The following is a 23,081-nucleotide window of genomic DNA, read 5'->3' as shown; positions in this document are numbered from 1 at the left end:
ATTTTTCAATTTAATAATTACCCATCTCATTGGTAGTAAGACTATGATGTTGATCATCTGGAAGAGAGATTACTTTTAGAAAATCTGAATTTACTTACTAACCACTCTGAAGATAATTCCAAACCCCAGTTAAATATCTTCTACAAAGCCACAGGTGGCAAAGAAAATACTCTTTACCCTGGAGAAAGTTGCTAATAATGACCAGCATTTATTGAGCACTTCATAGTGCCATGCTCTGCTTCCAAGTTTTACATGTATGTATTAACTCAGTACTCCCAGTACCTCTGAACTTAGTGTAGTTGTTACTCCTGTTTTGCAGATGAGGAAACTGAAGGCTGGAGAGGCTAAGTCACTCATCCAAGTCATTTAATAAGTTATTACCAGCAATAAAGGTTATTATTACGTGTTAATAAGGTTAGGATTCAAATTCAAGTGGCCTGATTCCAAAGTCCATACTTAGCTTGGTCCATGGTATTGCGGATCTTAAGGTATATATATGATGTCAGAGTCTAGTCATGTTTCTAAATAGTAAAGAAATGTGTTTAAGGTATATATTGTTAGCATAACTGAGCCTGCTGTGTCATATATTGGGCCGACCAACTGGGAAGATACCATATCCCTATGGTGTTTGTTGAGCTGGGTGTGAATGAGTTGATGATACAGAAAGAGTAATTATGGTTTTCCTTATGGCATGCATGCTGGTATCCAACTTAAAAATACCTTTTCTTTGACCAGGTCCTTGAATTCCTTTGTAGTCCTGACGATGACTCCCGACACTCTGAAAGACAGCAGGTATGAACTGCTAGAACTCATCTTCCTAAACAATGGGAAAGACGCCAGAGTAAACCAGAAAGAGCCTTCTGTACTAGACCTGACAAGGCATGAGGGTAGAAGGACCTGTGTCTAACCCTAGTACTATGTGAGATAGTGGCAACCAGGAAGTAGTGTGGATGGTTGTTAGTTTGAGCCTCACAAACTATTAATAAATTTCTAGGCAGACTGCACCTGTCTTGCATTCAGCGTGACATCAATAGAGAATATAAATTTTATCCTTCTCCTTTATGAGCAATAATTTGGCACCTATTATATGCTCCTTTCTGTCATCATGATTAAATTAGTAACCATACGTAGTTGCTATGGTCATGAACCAGAAACACTTCAAGATCTTGAGGATTGGAGCACTCAGCTTTTGGGAGTGCCCTGTGGTTCCAGTGCACTACTGCTCACCATTTCTGGAGACTGGCGTCCATCTCAGTCAGTCAGTGTCTGACTCTTTGTGACCCCATGGACTGCAGCACACCAGGCTTCCCTGTCCGTCACCAACTCCCGGGGCTTACACAAACTCATGTCCATCGAGTCAGTGATGCCATCCAACCATCTCATCCTCTGTTTTCCCTTTCTCCTCCTGCCTTCAGTCTTTCCTAGCATCAGGGTCTTTTCAAATGAGTCAGTTCTTCACATCAGGTGGCCAAAGTATTGGAGCTTCAGCTTCACCGTCAGTCCTTCCATTGAATATTCAGGACTGTTTTCATTCAGGACTGACTGGTTGGGTCTTCTTGTAGTCTAAGGGACCCTCAAGAGTTTCTCCAACACCACAGTTCAAAAGCATCAATTCTTTGGTGCTCAGCTTTCTTTATAGTCCAGCTCTCATATCCATACATGACTACTTGAAAAACCATAGCTTTGACTAGACGGACCTTTGTTGCAAAGTAATGTCTCTGCTTTTTCATATGCTATCTAGGTTGGTCATGGCTTTTCTTCCAAGGAGTATGCGTTTTTTAATTTCAAGACTGCAGTCACCATCTGCAGTGATTTTAGAGCCCAAGAAAATAAAGTGTCTCACTGTTTCCACTGTTTTCCCATCTATTTGTCATGAAGTGATGGGACTGGATGCCATGATCTTAGTTTTCTAAATGTTGAATTTTAAGCCAACTTTTTCACTCTCTTCTTTCACTTTCATCAAGAGGCTCTTTAGTTTTTCTTTGCTGTCCACCATAAGGGTGGTATCATCTGCATATCTGGGGTTATTGATATTTCTCCTGGCGATCCTGATTCCAAAATGTGCTTTATCCAGCCTGGCATTTCGCTTGATGTACTCTGCATATAAGTTAAATAAGCAAGGTGACAGTATACAGCCTTGACTTACTTCTTTCCCGATTTGGAACCATCTGTTGTTCCATGTCCAGTTCTAACTGTTGCTTCTTGACCTGATTCAGATTTCTCAGGAGGCACGTGAGGTGATCTAGTATCCCCGTGTCTCTCAGAATTTTCCAGTTTGTTGTGATCCACACAGGCAAAGGCTTTGGTGTAGTCAATAAAGCAGAAGTAGATGTTTTTCTGGAACACTCTTGCTTTCTTGTTGGCTCAGTGGATGTTGGCAATTTGATCTCTGGTTCCTCTGCCTTTTCTAAAACCAGCTTGAACATTTGGAAGTTCATGTACTGTTGAAGTCTGTCTTGGAGAAGTCTGAGCGTGATTTTGCTAGCGTGTGAGATGAGTGCAATTGTGTGGTCGTTTGAGCATTCTTTGGCATTGCCTTTCTTCGGGATTGGAGTGAAAACTGACCTTTTCCAGTTCTGTGGCCCCTTCTGAGTTTTCCAAATTTGCTGGCATATTGAGTGCAGCTCTTTCACAGCATCATCTTTTAGGATTTGAAATAGCTCAACTGGAATTCCATCACCCCCACTAGCTTTGTTCATAGTGATGCTTCCTAAGGCCCACTTGACTTGACATTCCAGGATGTTTGGCTCTAGGTGAGTGATCACACCATCATGGTTATCTGGATTATGAAGATCTTTTTTGTACAGTTCTTCTGTGTATTCTTGCCACCTCTTCTTAGTATCTTCTGCTTCTGTTAGGTCCATACCTTCTGTCCTTTATTGTGCCCGTCTTTGCATGAAATATTCCCTTGGTGTGTCTAATTTTCTTGAAGAGATCTCTAGTCTTTCCCATTCTATAGTTTTCCTCTATTTCTTTGCATTGATCACTGAGGAAGGCTTTCTTATCTCTCCTTACTGTTCTTTGAAACTCTGCATTCAGATGGGCATTTCTTTCTTTTTCTCCTTTGCCTTTAGCTTCTCTTCTTTTCTCAGCTATTTGTAAGGCCTGCTCAGACAACCATTTTGCATTTTTGCATTTCTTTTCCTTGGGGATAGTTTTGATCACTGCCTCCTGCACATAGTCATGAGCCTCGGTCCATAGTTCTTCAGGCACTCTGTCTATCAGATCTAGTCCCTTGAATTTATTTGTCACTTCCACTTTATAATCTTAAGGGATTTGATTTAGGTCATACCTGAATGGCCTAGTGGTTTTCCCTACTTTCTTTAATCTAAGTCTGAATTTTGTAATAAGGAATTCATAATTTGAGCCACAGTCAGCTCAAATGTTTCTGCTGACTGTATAGAGCTTCTCCATCTTTGGCTATAAAGAATAGAATCAATCTGATTTCGGTATTGACCATCTGGTGATGTCCACGTGTAGAATCTTCTCTTGTGTTGTTGGAAGGGGTGTTTGCTATGATCAGTGTATTCTCTTGGCAAAACTGTGTTAGCCTTTGACCTGATTTGTTTTGTACTCCAAGGTCAAATTTGCCTGTTACTTCAGGTATCTCTTGACTTCCTACTTTTGCGTTCCAGTCCCCTATAATGAAAAGGACATCTTTTTTGGGTGTTAGTTCTAGAAGGTCTTCATAGAACCATTCAACTTCAGCTTCTTCAGCATTACTGGTTGGGGCATAGACTTGAATTACTGTGATGTTGAATGGTTTGCCTTGGAAATGAACAGAGATCATTCTGTCATAAAATGAGACTGCATCCAAGTACTGCATTTCATTTACTAAGTTTGTTTACTGTGATGGCTACTTCATTTCTTCTAAGGGATTCTTGGCTACAGTAGTAGATATAATGGTCATCTGTGTTAAATTCACCCATTCCAGTCCATTTTAATTCACTGATTCCAAAAATGTCAATGTTTACTCTTGCCATCTCCGGGTTTGACCACTTCCAATTTGCTTTTGATTCATGAACTTAACATTCCAAGTGCCTATGCAGTATTGCTCTTTACAGCATTGGACTTTGCTTCTGTCACCAATCACATTCACAAGAGGGTGTTGTTTTTGCTTTGGCTCTGTCTCTTCATTCTTTCTGGAGTTATTTCTCCATTGCTCTCCTGTAGCATATTGAGCACCTACCGACCTGGGGAGTTCATCTTTCAGTGTCCTATCTTTTTGCCTTCTCATACTGTTCATGAGGTTCTCAAGGCAAGAATACTGAAGTGGTTTGCCATTCCCTTCTCCCGTGGACCACGTTTTGTCAGAACTCTCCACCATGAATCCGTCTATCCCTCCACTAATCACTGTGAGAAAAAAACTGATCACCACTTCTTTCTACTTAGCCACTTGGTTGAGAGTCCTTTCTAGGAGTAGGATTTCTTAAAAGCTTAGCCACTGTAATTGTGAGCACTAAGACAGTCTGTTTATAACTGATGACAAGATTTTGTCAGATAAGTAAGCTACAAAAATTAAGTACTTTGGGAGCAATGCTGATTTTTTTTATGGTAATATATTCCCAGCCGGAAGTTGAGACTCAGATAAAGAACATAGGAATGCAACAGTGAACCCTTCTCTCCACAGCTGTGGCCCTGTGACTGCTGCAGACTATCTTAGGAAAGAGAACAGCTGCTTAAATTTTGATTATCTCTTAAATTATATAAATACAAACAGTAATATGGGTCCCTCATTTTGCCCCTATTTCTCTGTTGGCAGGAAAAGTGAATCTTGTTATGCATGGTGTTGCTATATAAAATGATAAAAACTTTTTATGTAAATTACTAAGTAAAACAGAAATAAAAACCAAACCTAAATGTAAAAGCCAAACCTTTAAAAGTAATCATAGTTAGTAATCTGTTATTAGGAATCCCTTTTGAGATTACCTGGGAATTTTTTTCCCCACTCATTTTAGAAAATAGAAAACTGATGACGTAAATTGATCAAGGTCATAACTAAAATTAGAGCTCAGTTCCTTCCCTTCTAATCCAGCAGTCTTTCTCTTATACTATTTTTCATATATCGAAATTTTGTACTGATATGAATGTTGATTGATACTTTCATGTATTAAAATGAATACTATAAAAGTGCAGTAATGAAAGCATGTCAGAACTTCACTCATTGATCAGTATTGTGACTTCTTTGCTGAATTGGATAACAGTTTTCTAATGCTGGAAAAATGATTCCTTAATTTTTTTGTGCTATTTTCAGTGTAGTGACTCCAACACACACACTTTTAAGTTTGATTCCCTGATTAACTTTATCTCCATCAATATATTAACCAGAAATTGACACAGTTTTTCTGTAAAGGGCCAGAGAGTAAATATTTTAGGCTTTATAGGTCATTTATAGTCTCTGTCACATGCTCTTTGTTTCTTTTATAATCCTTTAAAAATGTAACAAGCCCTGATTTATGGCATTTATTAATTTCCAAGGTATAAGTATTCCAGTCGTGGCTCATTTCAGCCTTCCAGAATGATATCATATTGCACATGGAATTGGGGAGCAATGTACCATAGCACACCCTTACATAATGCTTCCACTGTACAGATAAAGTTAAAGTGTTAATCATTTAGTTGTGTCTGACTCTTTGCAACCCAGTGAACTGTAGCCTCCCAGGCTCCTCTGTCCATGGAATTCTCCAGGTAAGAATACTGGAGTGGTTTGCCATTTACTACACCAGGGGATCTTCATGACTTAGGGATTGAACCTGGGTCTCCTGCATTGCAGTCAGATTCTTTACCATTTGAGCCATCAGGGAAGCCCACCATGCAATAAAGCTACTAACCTGGAGAGCATACACAGTAAAATATAGTAGGATACTTAGGAAGTGGTAAGTTAGGATATTACCTTTGTTTTTAATTTATTTAATCATAAGATTATATAATTTTATTTTTTACAATGCCTGTATTTAACAAGAAGCTTAAAAATTCTTAGAAAGTTGACAGTTAGCTTAAACTCCCATAAGTTGGTTCAGACTCACTCCAGCACTGGCAGTTGATTATGTTATTTCAAACTGAGGCTTCCAGCAAATGGGTTCGCTCCATCATTGCCCTGTATAGCAGTGCATTGTAATACTTGAAATGGATTAAATTAGAGTTCTAAAGTGTAAAGGTAGGATAGGTTTTCTTTCTTTCTGCCTTTGTAAAAAAAAAATTAATTTGAAAGTAATTTCCTGTGTTGGAAAAATGTTTTGTTAAATGGCTTCCGGGAGTTCTGAAAAAAGGCATGTTACTCTGGATCTTGAACTTAAATATAGCAGAGAGCTTTCTGTTACTGCTCTAATGATTATGTAGTGATTCTGTTATATTTTGAGATTTATTTTAAACTATGTCTCATAGCCTGGTCATATATTCAGATACTTAGTGTGGTAAAGATTAATTTTTTATTCAACTGCTTCAGTTCAGTTCAGTCACTCAGTTGTGTCTGACGCTTTGTGACCCCATGGACTGCAGCACGCCAGGCCTCTGTGTCTATCACCAACTCCCAGAGATTAACCAAACTCATGTCCATTGAGTTGGTGATGCCATCCAACCATCTCATCCTCTGTCATCCCCTTCTCCTCCTGCCCTCAATCTTTCTCAGCACCAGGGTCTTTTCAGATGAGTCAGCTATTCACATCAGGTGGCCACAGTATTGGTGTTTCAGCTTCAGCATCAGTCCTTCCAATGAATATTCAGGACTGATATTTTTTAGGATGGACTGGTTGGAACTCCTTGCAGTCCAAGGGACTCTCAAGAATCTTCTCCAACACCACAGTTCAAAAGCATCAATTCTTCTGTGGTCAGCTCTCTTTATAGTCCAATTCTCACATCCATACATGACTATTGTAAAAACCATAGCCTTGACTAGATGGACCTTTGTTGGCAAAGTAATGTCTCTGCTTTTTAATATGCTGTCTAGGTTGGTCATAACTTTCCTTCCAAGGATAAGCGTCTTTTAATTTCATGGCTAGAGTCACCATCTACAGTGATTTTGAAGCCCCCAAAAATAAAGTCTCTCACTGTTTCCACTGTTTTCCCATCTATTTGCCATGAAGTGATGGGACTGGATGCCATGAATGTTGAGCTTTAAGCCAACTTTTTCAGTCTCTCTTTCACTTTGATCACGAAACTCTTTAGTTCTTTTTCACTTTCTGCCATAAGGGTGGTGTCATCTGCATATCTGAGGTTATTGATATTTCTCCTGGCAATCTTGATTGCAGCTTGTACTTCCTTCAGCCCAGCGTTTCTCATGATGTAGTCTGAATATAAGTTAAATAAACAGGGTGACAGTATACAGCCTTGACATACTCCTTTTAGGAACCAGTCTGTTGTTCCATGTCCAGTTCTAATTCTTGCTTCCTGACCTGTATACAGATTTGCCAGGAGGCAGCCAAGGTGGTCTGGTATTCTCATCTCTTTCAGAATTTTCCACAGTTTATTGTGATCCATACAGTCAAAGGCTTTGGCATAGTCAATAAAGCATAAATAGATGTTTTTCTGGAACTGTCTTGCTTTTTCAATGATCCAGCGGATGTTGGCAATTTGATCTCTGGTTCCTCTGCCTTTTCTAAAACCAGCCTGAACATCTGGAAGTTCATGGTTCATGTATTGCTGAAGCCTGGCTTGGAGAATTTTGAGCATTACTTTACTAGTGTGTGAGATGAGTGTAATTGTGTGGTGATTTGAGCATTCTTTGGCATTGCCTTTCTTCGGGATTGGAATGAAAACTGACCTTTTCCAATCCTGTGGCCACTGCTGAGTTTTCCAATTTTGCTGACATACTGAGTGCAGCACTTTCACATTATCATCTTTTAGGATTTGAAATAGCTCAACTGGAATTCCATCACCTCCTCTAGCTTTGTTCATAGTGATGCTTCCCAAGGCCCACTTGACTTTACATTCCAGGATGTCTGACTCTAGGTGAATGATCACACCGTTGTGATTATCTGGGTTGTGAAGATCTTTTTTGTACAGTTGTTTTGTGTATTCTTGACACCTCTTCTTAATATCTTCTGCTTCTGTTAGGCCCATACCATTTCTATCCTTTATTGAGCCCATCTTTGCATGAAATGTTCCCTTTGTATCTCTAATTTTTTTGAAGAGATCTCGTCTTTCCCATTCTGTTGTTTTCCTCTATTTCTTTGTATTGATCACTGAGGAAGGCTTTCTTATCTCTCCTTGATATTCTTTGGAACTTTGCATTCAGATGGGTATATCTTTCCTATCTTCCTTTGCTTTTTGTTTCTCTTCTTTTCACAGCTGTTTTTAAGGCCTTCTCAGAGAGCCATTTTGCTTTTTTGCATTTCTTTTCCTTGGGGATGGTCTTGATCCCTGTGTCCTGTACAGTGTCACGAACCTCTGTCCATGGTTCATCAGGCACTAAAGATTACATGAATCCCAGCATTTTTGTTTATTTTTTAATTGTAGTAAAATATGTAAATCATAAAATTGATCATTTTAAACTTTTTAAATGTACAGTTCTCATTAAATTTATTCTCATTCCCCCCTCCCAGCACCCTGGCAGCTATCATTCAACTTTCTGTCTCTCTGAATTTTACTACTTCAGGTGCCTCATATAAGTGAAATTATACATTATTCTTCCGTTTGTGACTTCTTTCACTTAGAATAATGTTTTTAAGCTTTATCCATGTGTGACATATGTCAGAATTTCATTCCTTTTTAAGAATGAATAATACTCCAATTATATATCATGTTTCATTTATCCATTGATGGAAATTAGCATTGTTTCCACCTTTCAGTGCTTGGGAATTATGCTATATTGTGAGAAGCCCCGAGTTTAGTTAGAAAAATTAACATGTGAACATGGATACTGTTACCTGTGGGCAACAGATTTTTAAGAACCATAAGGCATAAAAGCACCAAACAGAAATTCTTATTGAAAGAATATATATGGACATTTTTAGTTTAGTGGAGCATCAGTTAGATATTCTAATAATACTGTGTTTGCAAACACCATGGCATTCCTTTCATGTATGAAAATAGAGCTATTTATCTTTTTGTAAGACTTAAATGCAATGTGATCAACATTGTAATGGCAATCTAATCCATCCTGTGGGCTTCTGCAGTGGAAGCCCAACCCCTGCCAATGCAGGAGATCCCACCATTGCAGATTTGATCTCTGGGTCAGGAAGATCTCCTGGAGAAGGAAATGGCAACCTACTCCAGTATCCTTGCCTGGGAAATCCCATGGACAAAGGAGCCTAGGGAGCTATAGTCTGTGGGGTCGCAAAAGAATAGGACATGACTGAGCAACTAAACAACAATCGCTTGTACACATGAGAACCAAGCTGAAACATCAGCATGTAATAAGACAGAAGAGAAACAGGTATGATTGTGTGGCTGGATGAATGGACTCCTGAAGAGCTAATCAATAAAAGTAGATTCCAAAATGTTTTTACTCATTTATTTTAAATATTCAGGTCCTTTTAGAATTGCTGCAGGCTGGAGGCATAGTTCAATTTGAAGAGAGTCGACTCATCCGTATGGCAGAGAAAGCAGAATTGTAAGTTGTGTTGAAGCCATGTATTAGTTCCCATAAAACTACTAAAGTATTACTTCTCTAACTTGAAGCCCAGTTTATTGATGCATTTCCAATTTTTTAAATTAAGAAAAGCTATGCACGTAATAATTTAAAAAAAAACCTAAATGCAAAAGTTTTTGCCTTTCAAGTCTAGAAATTAGTTTAATTTGCAGAAATTAATAGCAAGTAAATTTGAAGTTCTTGTTCATTTGTTTTAGTGTAAAAATGAAATATCAGTCTTATGGGTTTTTTTACTTAAAATTTCTATGATATTTATAGATTTTTGGCAGTTACCTTACGTGTATATTATAAACAATGCAGAATTTAACATAGCAAACAGATGCAACATGTTAGCACTATTGTTTATCTAGTTTGTTAAATATTTCACTTGACATGTTTTATTCTGAATAGGGAAAGTTCATATTATTGATTGTATTAGTTTCTAATATATTAACTATTTTTTATATGGCATATTGTTGCTTTAACGTTTATTTTATACACATCTTTGAAATTTCTTATAAACATAGTATTCAGCAGCACTTAAAACCTATATTCAAAGGAATGGTAGATATTCATATTCCTTAGATACTGTAACTTGATTTAACAGTAGAAACCACATCTACTGTATTCATTTTCCTTAATACTGACCTCTATGCTTGAACACATGTCTTAAAACAGTAAGTTGATAACCACCTACCTGTTTGGTACACTGAAGTTTTCCCTTTTATGTTCTAGCTACCAAATTTGTGAGTTTATGTATGAACGAGAACACCAATATGACAAAATTATTGATTGCTACATACGTGACCCACTAAGAGAGGTGAGTTCAGAGACTGCTTTACCCTTTTTTCTTCCTGTTTCCTCCCTCACCTTATCAAATAAAAATAATTATTCAGTAGAAATATTTGGACATATGTTTCTTCATTATTCAACAGCTGTTTGTTGAGTGCCTGTTATTAAATCAAGAGTGTATTGATAATTTAAGCAGATATATAGTTCCTGTAATTTTATAACTTATAGTTTAGTGATGGAGACTGACAGTAAGAAAACCAAATATATAATTGCAAATTGTGGTGAGCATTAGAGAAACTGGTTGCCACATGAGTGGGGGAACGAACTTATACAGAGCAGCCAGAGAGGGAGTCTCAGATAAAATGACATATAAACTGAGTTTTGGAATTTGAGAAGAAGCCAGTCAAGCAAAGAGCCCATAGAAAAAATGTTCCAGGGTAGCGAAGCATACGCAAAGATCCTGAGATAGGAAAATTTTTTGACATGTTCAAGGAACTGAATAGGGATCATATAAATGAAACAAAGATCAGTGTAAGTGGAGCATAATGGACACGGGCAAGACGGATTTGATACGAAACTAAGAATGTAGACAGGGACCACCAAAGCAAAAGAATGATACTTACTCTGGGTTAATGAAATCGAGGCTGAAATTAATTGGAAAAGATTTGCAACTTCTAAGAATCTACCCTCAACAGTTACCCTTTCTCTTTTAAGTCAGTCTTCCATTAGTTAAGGGACTTCCCTGGTAACTCAGCTGATAAAGAACCCGCCTGCAATGCAAGAGACCCCAGTTTGATTCCTGGGTTGGGAAGATTCACTGGAGATGGGATAGGCTACCCATTCCAGTATCTTGGTCTTCCCTGGTGGCCCAGCTGGTAAAGAATCCACCTGCAATGTGGGAGACTGGGTTTGATCCCTGGGTTGGGAAGATCCCCTGGAGAAGGGAACAGCTACCCACTCCAGTATTCTTGCCTGGAGAATTCCATGTACTGTATTGTCTACGTGGTGGCAGAGAGTCAGACATGACTGAGCGACTTTCACTTCACTCTGTCAATTAACCATCTACAAATGGTTTCCTTCTCCAAATAATAGATATTTACCAAGACTGATATAGATAGTAGATCAGTTCAGTTCAGTCACTCAGTCATATCCAACTCTTTGCAACCCCATGGACTGCAGCACATCTGGCTTCCCTGTCCATCACCAACTCCTGGAGCTTGCTCAATCTCATGTCCATTGAGTCGGTGATGCCATCCAACCATCTCATCCTTTGTTGTCCCCTTCTCCTCCTGACTTCAGTCTTCCCCATCATAGGGTCTCTTCCAGTGAGTCAGTTCTTTGCATCAGGTGGCCAAAGTATTTCATCATCAGTCCTTGCAATGAATATTCAGGACTGATTTCCTTTAGGATTGACTGGTTTGATCTCCCCATCCAAGGGACTCTCAAGAGATAGTAGATGGTGACTAAATATTCTTGAGTGAATGAATAAATAAATTTTATTGTCTTGTGCTTTTCAGGAAGAAGTCTTTAACTACATTCACAATATCTTATCCATTCCTGGATACAGTGCAGAGGAGAAGCAGTCTGTATGGCAGAAAGCTATGAATCATATTGAGGTACTGATTCAGTAGAATTTTGAAAACTTTGCCATATTTGTATGGATATTTTCTAAACTAAGTTTTTGCTAACTAAGTAGTGGAAGATATATTATTAAGTTGATTTGCTTGAGGGTTAACATTTTTTTCAGATAATTTGTTCCACCTCACATTTGTGGAAAACCTATGTTATATGCAACTTATTATGTCATGACTTCTGAAAATAACTCATGTTAAATCAGCTAGTTCACAAACTGGAATTTTAGTGTTTTTTCACAATGTTCTTAGGAATTCTGAGAGTACTATTGATCTTTTCCCCTATCATGTGACAGGAGCCATTCCCTCAATCATCTGATGGAATTTTAGAAACATCACTGCAACAAGTTATTCTCTCTGATGTATTTCCCTTATGTAAGAGGATGTATTTCTCTTATGTAAAAGGATGATGATTCTGATTTTGTTTATGAATGCTGTTTTACAGGAATGCAGTAGTTGACTTTGAAACTAAAAGTTCTTTTTTAAATATTTGCTTAGTTGTTAGTTGCTCAGCAGTGTCCGAATCTTTGTGACTCCCTGGTCTAGGGCCCGTCTAGCTCCCTTGTCCATGGGATTTCCCAGGTAAGAGTACTGGAGTGGGTAGCCATTCCCTTCTCCAGGGAATCTTCCTGTCGCAGGGATCGAACCCAGGTCTACTTTATTGCAGGCAAAATCTTTACTGTCTGAGCCAACAGACGGTTGGCCCAAAAATTTGCTTCAGATGCCTAAATGCAGAGACTAATGTCAATATCAAAATCAGATTGATTATATTCTTTGCTGCCAAAGATGGAGAAGCTCTATACAGTCAGCAAAAACAAGACTGGGAACTGACTGTGGCTCGGATCATGAACTCCTTATTGCAAAATTCAGACTTAGATTGAAGAAAGTAGGGAAAACCACTGGACCATTGAGGTATGACCTAAATCAAATCTCTTACGATTATAAAGTGGAAGTGACAAATAAATTCAAGGGATTAGATCTGATAGAGTACCTAAAGAACTATGGACAGGGATTTGTGACATTGTACAGGAGGCAGTGATCAAGACCATCTCCAAGGAAAAAAAATACAAAAAGGCAAAATGATTGCCTGAGGAGGCCTTACAAATAGCTGAGAAAAGAAGAGCAGCTAAAGGCAAAGGAGAAAAGGAAAGATATACCCATCTGAATGGAGAGTTCCAAAGAATAGCAAGGAAAGACAAGAAAGCCTTCCTCAGTGATCAATGCAAATAAATAGAGGAAACCAATAGAATGGGAAAGACTAGAGATCTCCTCAAGAAAATTAGACATACCAAGGGAGCATTTCATGCAAAGATGGGCTCAATAAAGGACAGAAGGTATGGACCTAACAGAAGCAGAAGATACTAAGAAGAGGTGGCAAGAATACACAGAAGAACTGTACAAAAGATCTTCATGACCCAGATAACCACGATGGTGTGATCATTCACCTAGAGCCACACATCCTGGAATGTCAAGTCAAGTGGGCCTTAGGAAGCATCACTATGAACAAAGCTAGAGGAGGTTATGGAATTCCAGTTGAGCTATTTCAAATCCTAAAAGATGATGCTGTGAAGGTGCTACACTCAATATGCCAGCAAATTTGGAAAACTCAGAAGGGGCCACAGAACTGGAAAAGGTCAGTTTTCATTCCAGTCCCTAAGAAAGGCAATGCCAAAGAATGTTCAAATGACTGCACTATTACACTCATCTCACACACTAGCAAAGTAATGCTCAGACTTCTCCAAGCCAGACTTCAACAGTTCGTGAACCATGAACTTCCAGATGTTCAGGCTGGTCTTAGAAAAGGCAGAGGAACCAGAGATCAAATTGCCAACATCCACTGGAGCATCAAAAGAGCAAGAGAATTTCAGAAAAACATATATTTCTGCTTTATTGGCTATGTCAGCGCCTTTGACTGTGTGAGTCACAATAAACCGTGGAAAATTCTGAAAGGAATGGGAATACCAGGCCACCTGACCTGCCTCCTGAGAAATCTGTATCAGGTCAAGAAGCAACAGTTAGAATTGGATATGGAGCAACAGACTGTTTACACATAGGGAAATGAGTACGTCAAGGCTGTATACTCTCACTCTGCTTATTTAACTTATATGCAGAGTACATTGTGCAAATTGCCATGCTGGATGAAGCAGAAGCTGGAATCAAGATTTCCAGGAGAAATATCAATAACCCCAGATATGCAGATGACACCACCCTTATGGCAGAAAGCAAAGAAGAACTAAAGAGCCTCTTACTGAAAGTGAAAGAGGAGAGTGAAGGAGCTGGCTAAAAACTCAACATTCAAAAAACAAAGATCATGGCATCCGGTCCCATCGCTTCTTGGCAAATAGATGGGGAAACAGTGAGAGACTTTATTTTCTTGGGCTCCAAAATCACTGCAGATGGTGACTGCAGCCATGAAATTAAAAGACGCTTGCTCCTTGGAAGAAAAACTATCATCAACCTAGACAGCATGTTAAAAAGCAGAGACGTTACTTTGCTGATAAGGGTCCATCGAGTCAAATCTATGGTTTTTCCAGTAGTCATGTATGGATGTAAAAGTTGGACTATAAAGAAAGCTGAGTGCCAAAAAATTGATGCTTTTGAACTGTGGTGTTGGAGAAGACTCTTGAGGGTCCCATGGACTGCAAGAAGACCCAGCCAGTCAGTCCTGAATGAAAAGAGTCCTGAATATTCAATGGAAGGTCTGACGGTGACGCTGAATCTCCAATACTTTGGCCACCTGATGTGAAGAGCTGACTCATTTGAAAAGACCCTGATGCTGGGAAAGAATCAAGGCATGAGCAGAAGGGACAACAGAGAATGAGATGGTTGAATGGCATCAGCGACTTGATGGACATGAGTTTGCATAAGCTCCGGGAGTTGGTGAAGGACAGGGAAGTCTGGTGTGCTGCAGTCCATGGGGTTGCAAAGAGCTGGACATGTGTGCGACTGAACTGAACGGATTGTGTGTGTGATGAGGATGGCATCATAATGCATTCTAAAAAAGGGCCCCAAAATCACTCCTCACTTTAGTTTCCTTAGGTTCAAAACATAGAATATTCCTCAGAAACCAACAGAGCTAGAGAGCTGTTGGAATCTCTTCTGTTTTATCGGTACTCTAATTACTGAGAAAAAGAAGTAGTAACTAAGGATGCTGAGGTAGTTCTAGTTTTGTAAATAAAATTTAGATCTACAAAGTTTGTTTCTTTCTCCTTGTGGCAAGGATCAGGAGATCCTGATGGGTTTAGAGATGTGAAAGATATGATTATGCAACATGTTTTAAAATTTTTTTACCTGTGAAAAATAATAGGAAAGGTTGAGCTTTGAAACTTTCAGAAAGCATTGCATGTAATGTGAATATTTTTAGTTCCTGATGGTTATGAAGTTTAGATAAGAAATGTGAATAGCATCTAATATAAAACATCTGGTGTGAAAAGTGTTACACTCAGTTGGATGAAGGAATTGCCACACTTTCTTTTATTGGATTGGGAACATATATAGGTTATTTAGTCTTATCATGTTTCTGCTAACAACAAGATCAATATGTCTTGGTGAAAGAAAGAAAACCCAAAGAAAACCTTTGACTATGAATTATGTTTTTTTTCTTCTAATCATTTGGTATTCTTTTTCTTTTCATCATCCCCTTAAGTCTGCATAGTTACATTATGGCTCATTGTTCATTTCATTTCAACTGCATTATGCAGTGCTTTGAGCACATGGACTCCAGACATCCAAAAATGAAGCTGTGTCTCTCTGCATAATGTGAAACATGATGCATTAATCAATGAACAAACAAATTATTCAGCAGAAAACTCATACTGGTGAAGCAAGAAATATTTTTGCTGCACAACAATTATTTCTGCTGACTATTTTTCCCACAGCTGTGCTTTTTTTTTTTAACCTTGAACTTTTTAAAATACTTCTGAAGGTCACGTTAGAAATCTATAGACTTTTTGTTGAAGGTCTTGTGTTGCTTTTTTAATATAAATAAAATCAACATTAAGCATGTAGAGGGAAAGTCCTTATAATAAAGTTTTCAGACAGTATGTGTACATCGCATATAGATTAGTGGTTCTTAACACTTTGCGAGGTACAGACTGCATTTGAGACTCTTAATAAAAGATCTGGACCTGTGCTTCATAGTCTTGTGCATGTGCTTAGATGCATCATTTTGTTTACTATTTAAGGATCCACAGATTTCCTAAAAGCCATTCTTAGGTTGGGTCTGTGGATTTCAGTAAAGAATCTCTCATTTAGATGGTTTTTCCAATATAGATAATTCATGTTTCATGAGATTTTTAAAAACCCTTTCATTTTGAAATATAAAGAGAAAAGTGCATAAAAGTACAGTTTAATAAAAAATTAAAAGACTCAACATACCAGAAATAGTTATTGCTAGTACCCTAGACTGTTCCCATGTATCCTTTCCTGACCACGGTTCACTGCCTCACTAATATTATCAGAAGAACCAGGATAAATATTCATTATTTTCTTTCTTCTGATAATTTATTGTACTTTTATATATTGTCATTGCACCTGCCTGTACCCCTAAAAATATGTTTTGTTTAGCTTGTTGCTGAACTTAAATAAATGAGGTTATACTCTGAGGTTATTTTCTGTCTTTTTCTCAATATTTTGAGAAATTTATATATTTTGTTGTATGTAGCTGTGGTTCATTTTTATTATGGTACAGTATTTTATAAGTATATCACTGCCTATCCACTCTACTGGTGTCTTACACATGCATCTTGAGCACAGCCACATGCATTTTTCTAGGACAGTGGTTCTGTTTGATCTCCAGTCCAGCATTACAGCATCAGCTGAGAACTTGATAGAAATGCTGTTTCAGTCTTCTCCTCAGGCCTAATGAATCAGAAATTCTGGCAACAGGGCCCAACAATATATTTTAATAAGCCCCTCTGGTGATTTTGATGCATGTTAGCATTTGATAATCTCTGTTCTAGGTTGTGTAGTTGCCGCTTAACTGGGATAAATATTTTAAACGTCAGCAGATGCCAGCATTGTGTGACATTTTCCACTGACTCTATATTCTTGCTGAACTTTTAAAATTTTGTCAAAAAAAATAAAATTTTGTCTGTCTAGTGGATGTAGAATGACATTTCATTTTGTTTTAAATTTACATATCCTTAATTACTGAGATTGATAGATTCATATTTATTGGCCATTTAAATTTTCTTTCTGTGACATCACTGTTCAAGTCTTTTGCCCATTTTTCTGTTAGAATGTCTCTTGTACTCATTGATGAAGGAATTCCTTGTGTATCCTGGATGTTAGTCTTGTTTTCAGTGATACGTATTGCAAGTATCTTCTACTCCATGGCTTTTTTCTGTGGTTCTTTTTAAGAAAAGTTTTTTTTTTTTAAGTAGTCAGAATAATCAGTTTTTTTCCTTTGGTACTGAAGAAATCCTTCTGTATTGTTGTCTAAAAGCTTTCTTGTTTCTTTTTCAACTTTAAATCTTAGACCCACCTGAAAGCAGTTTTTGTATATGGTTTGAGGTGGGGATTAATTAATTTTTTAAAAATATGAATACCTAGTTCTCTCAGGAACAATTTTTTTCCATTTTTGAACTTTTTCCCCTTTTAAAAAATTGAAGTATAGTTGATTTACAATGTTTCAGGTATATAGCAAAGTGATTCAGTTGTACATATATATATTTTCCATTTCAGATTCTTTTCCATTATAGGTTATTACAAGATATATATTGAATATAGTCCCCTGAGCTATATAGTAGGTCCTTATTATTTATCTATCTTTTATATAGTAGTGTGTATCTGTTTATCCAAAATCCCTAATTGATCCCTCCCCACTTTCCCCTTTGGTTTCTATTAGTTTGTTTTCTGTGTATGTGAGTCTTATTTCTGTTTTGTAAATAAATTTCTTTGCATCATTTTTTTTAGATTCCACATATAAGTGATATCATATGGTATTTATCTTTCTCTGTCTGATTTCATTTAGTGTGATAATCTCTAGGTCCATCCATATTGCTGCAAATGTCATTATTTCATTCTTTTTAATGGCTAAGTAATCCATCATATACCACATCTTCTTTATCCGGTCATCTGTCTGTACACATTTAGGTTGCTTCCATGTCTTAACTGTTGTAAGTAGTGCTGCTATGAACATTGGAATCCATGTATCTTTTTGATTTAAAGTTTTTATCTTTTCTAGGTAGACATATGCTCAGGTGTGGCATTGCTAGATGATATGGTAGTTCTATTTTTGGTTTTTTGAGGAACCTCCATTTTCCATAGTGACTAAACCAATTTACATTTCCACCAACAGTATAGGAGGGTTCTCTTTTATCCACACCTTTTCCAGTATTTACTATTTGTAGACGTTCTGATGATGGCCTTTCTGATCCTTGTGAGGTGATACCTCATTTTAGTTTTAATTTGCATTTTTCTAATAGCAATGTTGAGCATGTTTTCATGTGCCTGTTGGCCATCCGTTTGAGAAATGTGTTTAGGTCTCCTGCCTATTTATTGATTGGATTTTGTGTGTGTGTGTGTGTGTGTGTGTGTGTGCTGTTGGAGCTGTTTGTATATTTTGGAAATCAATCCCTTATTGGTTGCATTGTTTGCAAATATTCTCTCCCATTTTGAAGGCTATCTTTTTATTTTGTTTATGTTTTTCTTTGTTCTACAAAAGCTTGTAAGTTTGATTGGGTCCCATTTGCTTATTTTTGCTTTTGTTTTCAATACTCTAGTAGATGGATCCAAAAAAATATTGCTGTGATTTATATCAAAGAGTGTTCTGCCTAAGTTTTCCTATAGGAGTTTTATAGTGTCTGCTCTTACATTTAGGTCTTTAGTCCATTTTGAGTTTATTTTGTATATGATGTTAGAGAATGGTCCGTTTTCTTTCTCTTACATGTAGCTGTCCAGTTTGCCCAGCACCAGTTACTTAAGAGGCTGTCTTTTCTCCACTGTGTGTTCTTGCCTTCTTTGTCATAGATTATTGACTGTTAGTGTGGGTTTGGGTTTATTTCTGAACTTTCTTTCCTGTTCCATTGATCTGTGTCCTAGCAACAGTTATTTTAAAAGATTACCTTTATGCACTGCTCAACAGTCCTACCTTATCATGAGATGTCAAGAATCTCTGTGTTTTGTCTTTTTCTGGGTCTTGTTCTGTTTGATTGTTCTTGAAGTCACTACTTGAAATACTGTTGTCTTATAATAAGAATTAATATTTTTAAAAGAGTATTGGCTGCTTAGTTCCAAATACCTTTTAGAATCAACTTGTCAAGTTCCTAACCTTATGATTTTGACAGGGATTGGATTAAATCTTTGAATCTTTTTTAATCTGACATCTTTCCATTATGAGGTTTCTACCTTATGACCATATGGTGTAACTGTTTGTTCAGTATCTTTCTGTAACGTTTTATAATTTCCTCTGTAGAGACTTTTCATCTACTGTTAGATTTATTGTCACAACTTCATATATTTTAGCAAAACACTAATGTTAATAATATGGTTAAAATTTTATTTCTGGCACATAATATTTTAGTTTAAAGATTTTTGTGGAAGTCTTCTGTTTCTAGTATGCTAAAATTTTCTCCCTTATTCTGTTTTTGTCATAAATTTTATTGATATTAAATCAGCCTTGAATTCTATGGATAAGTGCAACTTGAATCTGTTATATTATCTTTTTTATACATTGTTAGATTCTGTCTGTCTTTATCAATGTTCACAATTAAGACCGATGTATACTTTCCCTTCCTTGCTTATGTTCTACAGGGTTTAGGTATCAGAGTTTTGCTACCCTTATACAATGAGCTGAGCTGAAGAAGTTTCCTTTTTTCTATTCTCCGTAAGAGATTAATTAACTTTGTAATTATTTCTTCCCTAAATGATTGCTGGGAACTTACCAGTGAAGCTGTATAGGCCTGGAGTGTTTTGTATAGGAAGATTTTTGACTGCTCATTCAATTTCTTTAGTGGCTACTAATCAATGCAGATTTTCTGTTTCTTAAGTCAGTTTATTGAATTACATTTTTCTAAGAATTTAGCCATTTGGACTAAATTTTCAAATTCTTGACATAGATTAATTCATAATAGTTTATCTTTTTAATATCTGAAGATCAATAGTAATATCCCCCTTTTCATATGTGATATTGATTAGTTGTGCCTTCTCTGTTTTGAGATGTGTTATATGAAAATAGTATAAACTACAGTTATTTATGTCAGCTAAGTATTATTAATCCTAAAATACCAACACAGAATTATTAGATATGTATCATGAATGTTGCAGTCATGATAGCTCATCGTATTTTTATTTGACGGTATAATATGTTGATCTATAGACTGTCTTTGCATTTTAGCCATGGATCACACAATTGAAAAGGTAGAATAGGGTCACAGAAACCAAGTAAGAAGAGAGTTTCAAGAAGAAAGGGATAGCCAGTAGTGTCTAGGAAAGTACAAGGAGAGGGAGATTGCAAGTCTTAGATTTGACAGAAATAGGTCTTATTAACAGTGGTCAACCTCTGAGTGTCATTTAAGACTTATGATCTTAAGTTAATTTCTTAAAGCAATTTTGGTTTCAAAATCTATAAGGCATTGGAAGTAAAGTTTCTGAAGTCTTAGCTAAAGAAATGGCAACTGTGTTCTTTTTTTGTTTTTTTCACTTCTTTAAGTTATTACTTTAAGCTGAAGGGTAAACTCACTGGCAGGGACTTTGGGGAGCTTTTTTTATTCTTACCATTCATCCTGTAGATATCATGGCCTAAATCCAGAATTTTAGTGCTTTCATTTTCTAAGAATTCTAAATTACCTTTTATGTAAAAATCTGATTTTTTTTATACATGATGCTTTTCTGATTTTGCTCACTTGTAATATGTCTTTAAATTGTGGCCCTATATTGAGGTCTCCTGAAGAGCAGTAGAGAAGCTCATGAAAGTATTGATGCTGGTATCATGCGTCACATCTGTGGAAATTCTATTTAAATTTAACACGAAGATTATTTTATCTTTTTCTTTTGTGACAGGAACTTGTGGCCCTGAAGCCCTGTAAAGCAGCAGAGCTGGTTGCTACTCACTTTTCTGAACAGATCGAAACAGTCCTTAAGAAACTTCAGGTAAATTCTGCAGAACATCTAATGGAGAGACAGTTACTGAATACCCACCTAAGAAATCTTTATTGTAGTGGTTTCTTCCATTCATTGTTGCCTTTTAATAGCAGTTTCTACACATTGTGTGTGTGCATGTTTAGAAGCAATTCTGTGATAATCTGAATCTAGAAATGAGGGAGTTTATCTTTGTGCATAATGAATATTACCATCACAGAAACATTTTTGTGATGGTACTTAAGTAAGTACATAACCTGTACTTACTCTAAAGTCGTAATCCACAGAGGGTCCTCCCCTCCGCCCCAACTCTTATCTTTTTCTATAGTTACTGTGACCATATTCTCTTTGGAGTTCATGTTATTTGTTTAGATTTCTATCATGCTCCTATTGGGCTAATGCTGTCTATTTAGAACTTTTTGGTGGGGGGGTGGTTCTTAGCTAGAATACAGCTGTTTTAATGCTGAATACTGAGATGCTCAGTTTGAAGTACTATTTAATGGACCTAGCATTCCATTTGTCACTACTGTGGTAGTGCTAGTAGTGAGTTTTGCTCACTACCATTGTGGCCACAAGTGATAGAGATAGGGATTAGCACAATGACAGGGATGTGCAGCACAACTGAGCGTCCTCAAGTAGCAATGACAGTAGTAGAAGTTAGGTATGCAAGAGGGAAACCAAAGTAGTGACTGGGGGGTGGGGGGCTGGCATGGGCGATAGAGATGTGGATTTCATTCCATTTCATTCATTCATATTCACAGTACATCCTACTGGGGCCCCACTCTGTACCACAGCATGGTAGGCTCTGGGGGGACACTAATAAGAATATAGTCTTTTTCTTAATTTTTCCTGTGGAATAGAGAAGCACTTATATAACCACAGTATAGTGTTATAAGCTCTACACCAGACATACATAAAAAGTGCTGTAGGAACAAGAGGAGAGAGTGACAGACTGTGTGAGCAAGTCAGACAGGTGTTCCCAGATATGCCAAAACTGGGTCTTGAATAATTGGTGTCAGTTTTCCAGGCAGAGAATTGAAAAGGGCATTCTAGATAAAGGGCTCTGGGTGAGTAAAGACTTGAAGGCATGAAGCAGCATTCATATTCAGAGTATAATGTGGTGAAGACGATGGTGGAGGAAGCATTAGATTAATCTGTAAAAGGTATGTTGGAAGGAAGGAATTAAATGTATAGAGACTGGAAAATAAGAGTCTGATATTGAACAGACATATATGTGATGCTAAGAAATTATGCTATATCTTCTGTGTGCTGGAGACTGAAGTTTTTTTTTTAAGCAAAGGAGTGATACCAGTAGATTCATTTGATAGAATATTAACTCTGAGTGGAGAATGGGCTGGCAAAGAGAGCAAATAGAGGCGAGACCAATTGGAAGGCAAAGGGTCTTGGCAAGAAATGGTGAGGACAGGATGAAAGCAGTGCCAGAGGAAAGGACAAGTCTAAGATACATTTGTGAAATAAAATGTATGTGGCTTGGAAGTTAGTTGAATGTGATGGGTGGAGTAAGAAACAACTCCTGGGTCTATAGGTTGGTTGTCCAGTATGATGAGGTCCATTAACTCAAGATGAGGAGTCTTCTATTACTTCAGTGAATATTTCTTTTGGCTGTGGGCTAAAAGAAAGAAGAGAAAAGTCACTTAATGGTGTCTGATTCTGCGACCCCATGGACTATAGAGTCCATGGAATTCTCCAGGCCAGAATACTGGAGTGGGTAGCCTTTCCCTTCTCCAGGAGATCTTCCCAACCCAGGTATTGAACCCAGGTCTCCCACATTGCAGGCGGATTCTTTTCCAGCTGAGCCACAAGGGAGGCCATGGGCCAAAAACACATTGATAAAGTGATAAGGATATAAAAACATATACAGTTGACTTTTGAACAACTCAGGGGTTAGGGGTGCCAATCCCAATGCAGTCAAAAGTCCCTTTATAACTTTCAACTAACTGCTGATAGCCTGCTGTTGGCTGGGAACCTTACCAGTAACAGAAACCTTC

General features: G+C 37.4%; 1 protein-coding gene across 6 annotated transcripts in view; it reads left to right on the top strand.

Moving 5' to 3' along the window:
• VPS8 (VPS8 subunit of CORVET complex) overlaps window positions 1–23,081 on the top strand; it is a 315,494-nt gene that overhangs the window by 163,387 nt on the left and 129,026 nt on the right. For all 6 annotated transcript variants that reach the window (XM_065943535.1, XM_065943540.1, XM_065943534.1 and 3 more), the window contains exons 30-34: window positions 736–792; window positions 9,468–9,550; window positions 10,304–10,388; window positions 11,878–11,976; window positions 20,995–21,084. In XM_065943535.1, the coding sequence (XP_065799607.1) occupies window positions 736–792; window positions 9,468–9,550; window positions 10,304–10,388; window positions 11,878–11,976; window positions 20,995–21,084 (414 nt within the window). The remainder of the gene's footprint in view (window positions 1–735; window positions 793–9,467; window positions 9,551–10,303; window positions 10,389–11,877; window positions 11,977–20,994; window positions 21,085–23,081) is intronic.

This window comes from Muntiacus reevesi, chromosome 8 (assembly GCF_963930625.1).
Source record: "Muntiacus reevesi chromosome 8, mMunRee1.1, whole genome shotgun sequence".
In the NCBI taxonomy this organism is placed as follows: Eukaryota; Metazoa; Chordata; class Mammalia; order Artiodactyla; family Cervidae; genus Muntiacus; species Muntiacus reevesi.
This window is presented reverse-complemented; position numbering and strand designations above follow the sequence as displayed.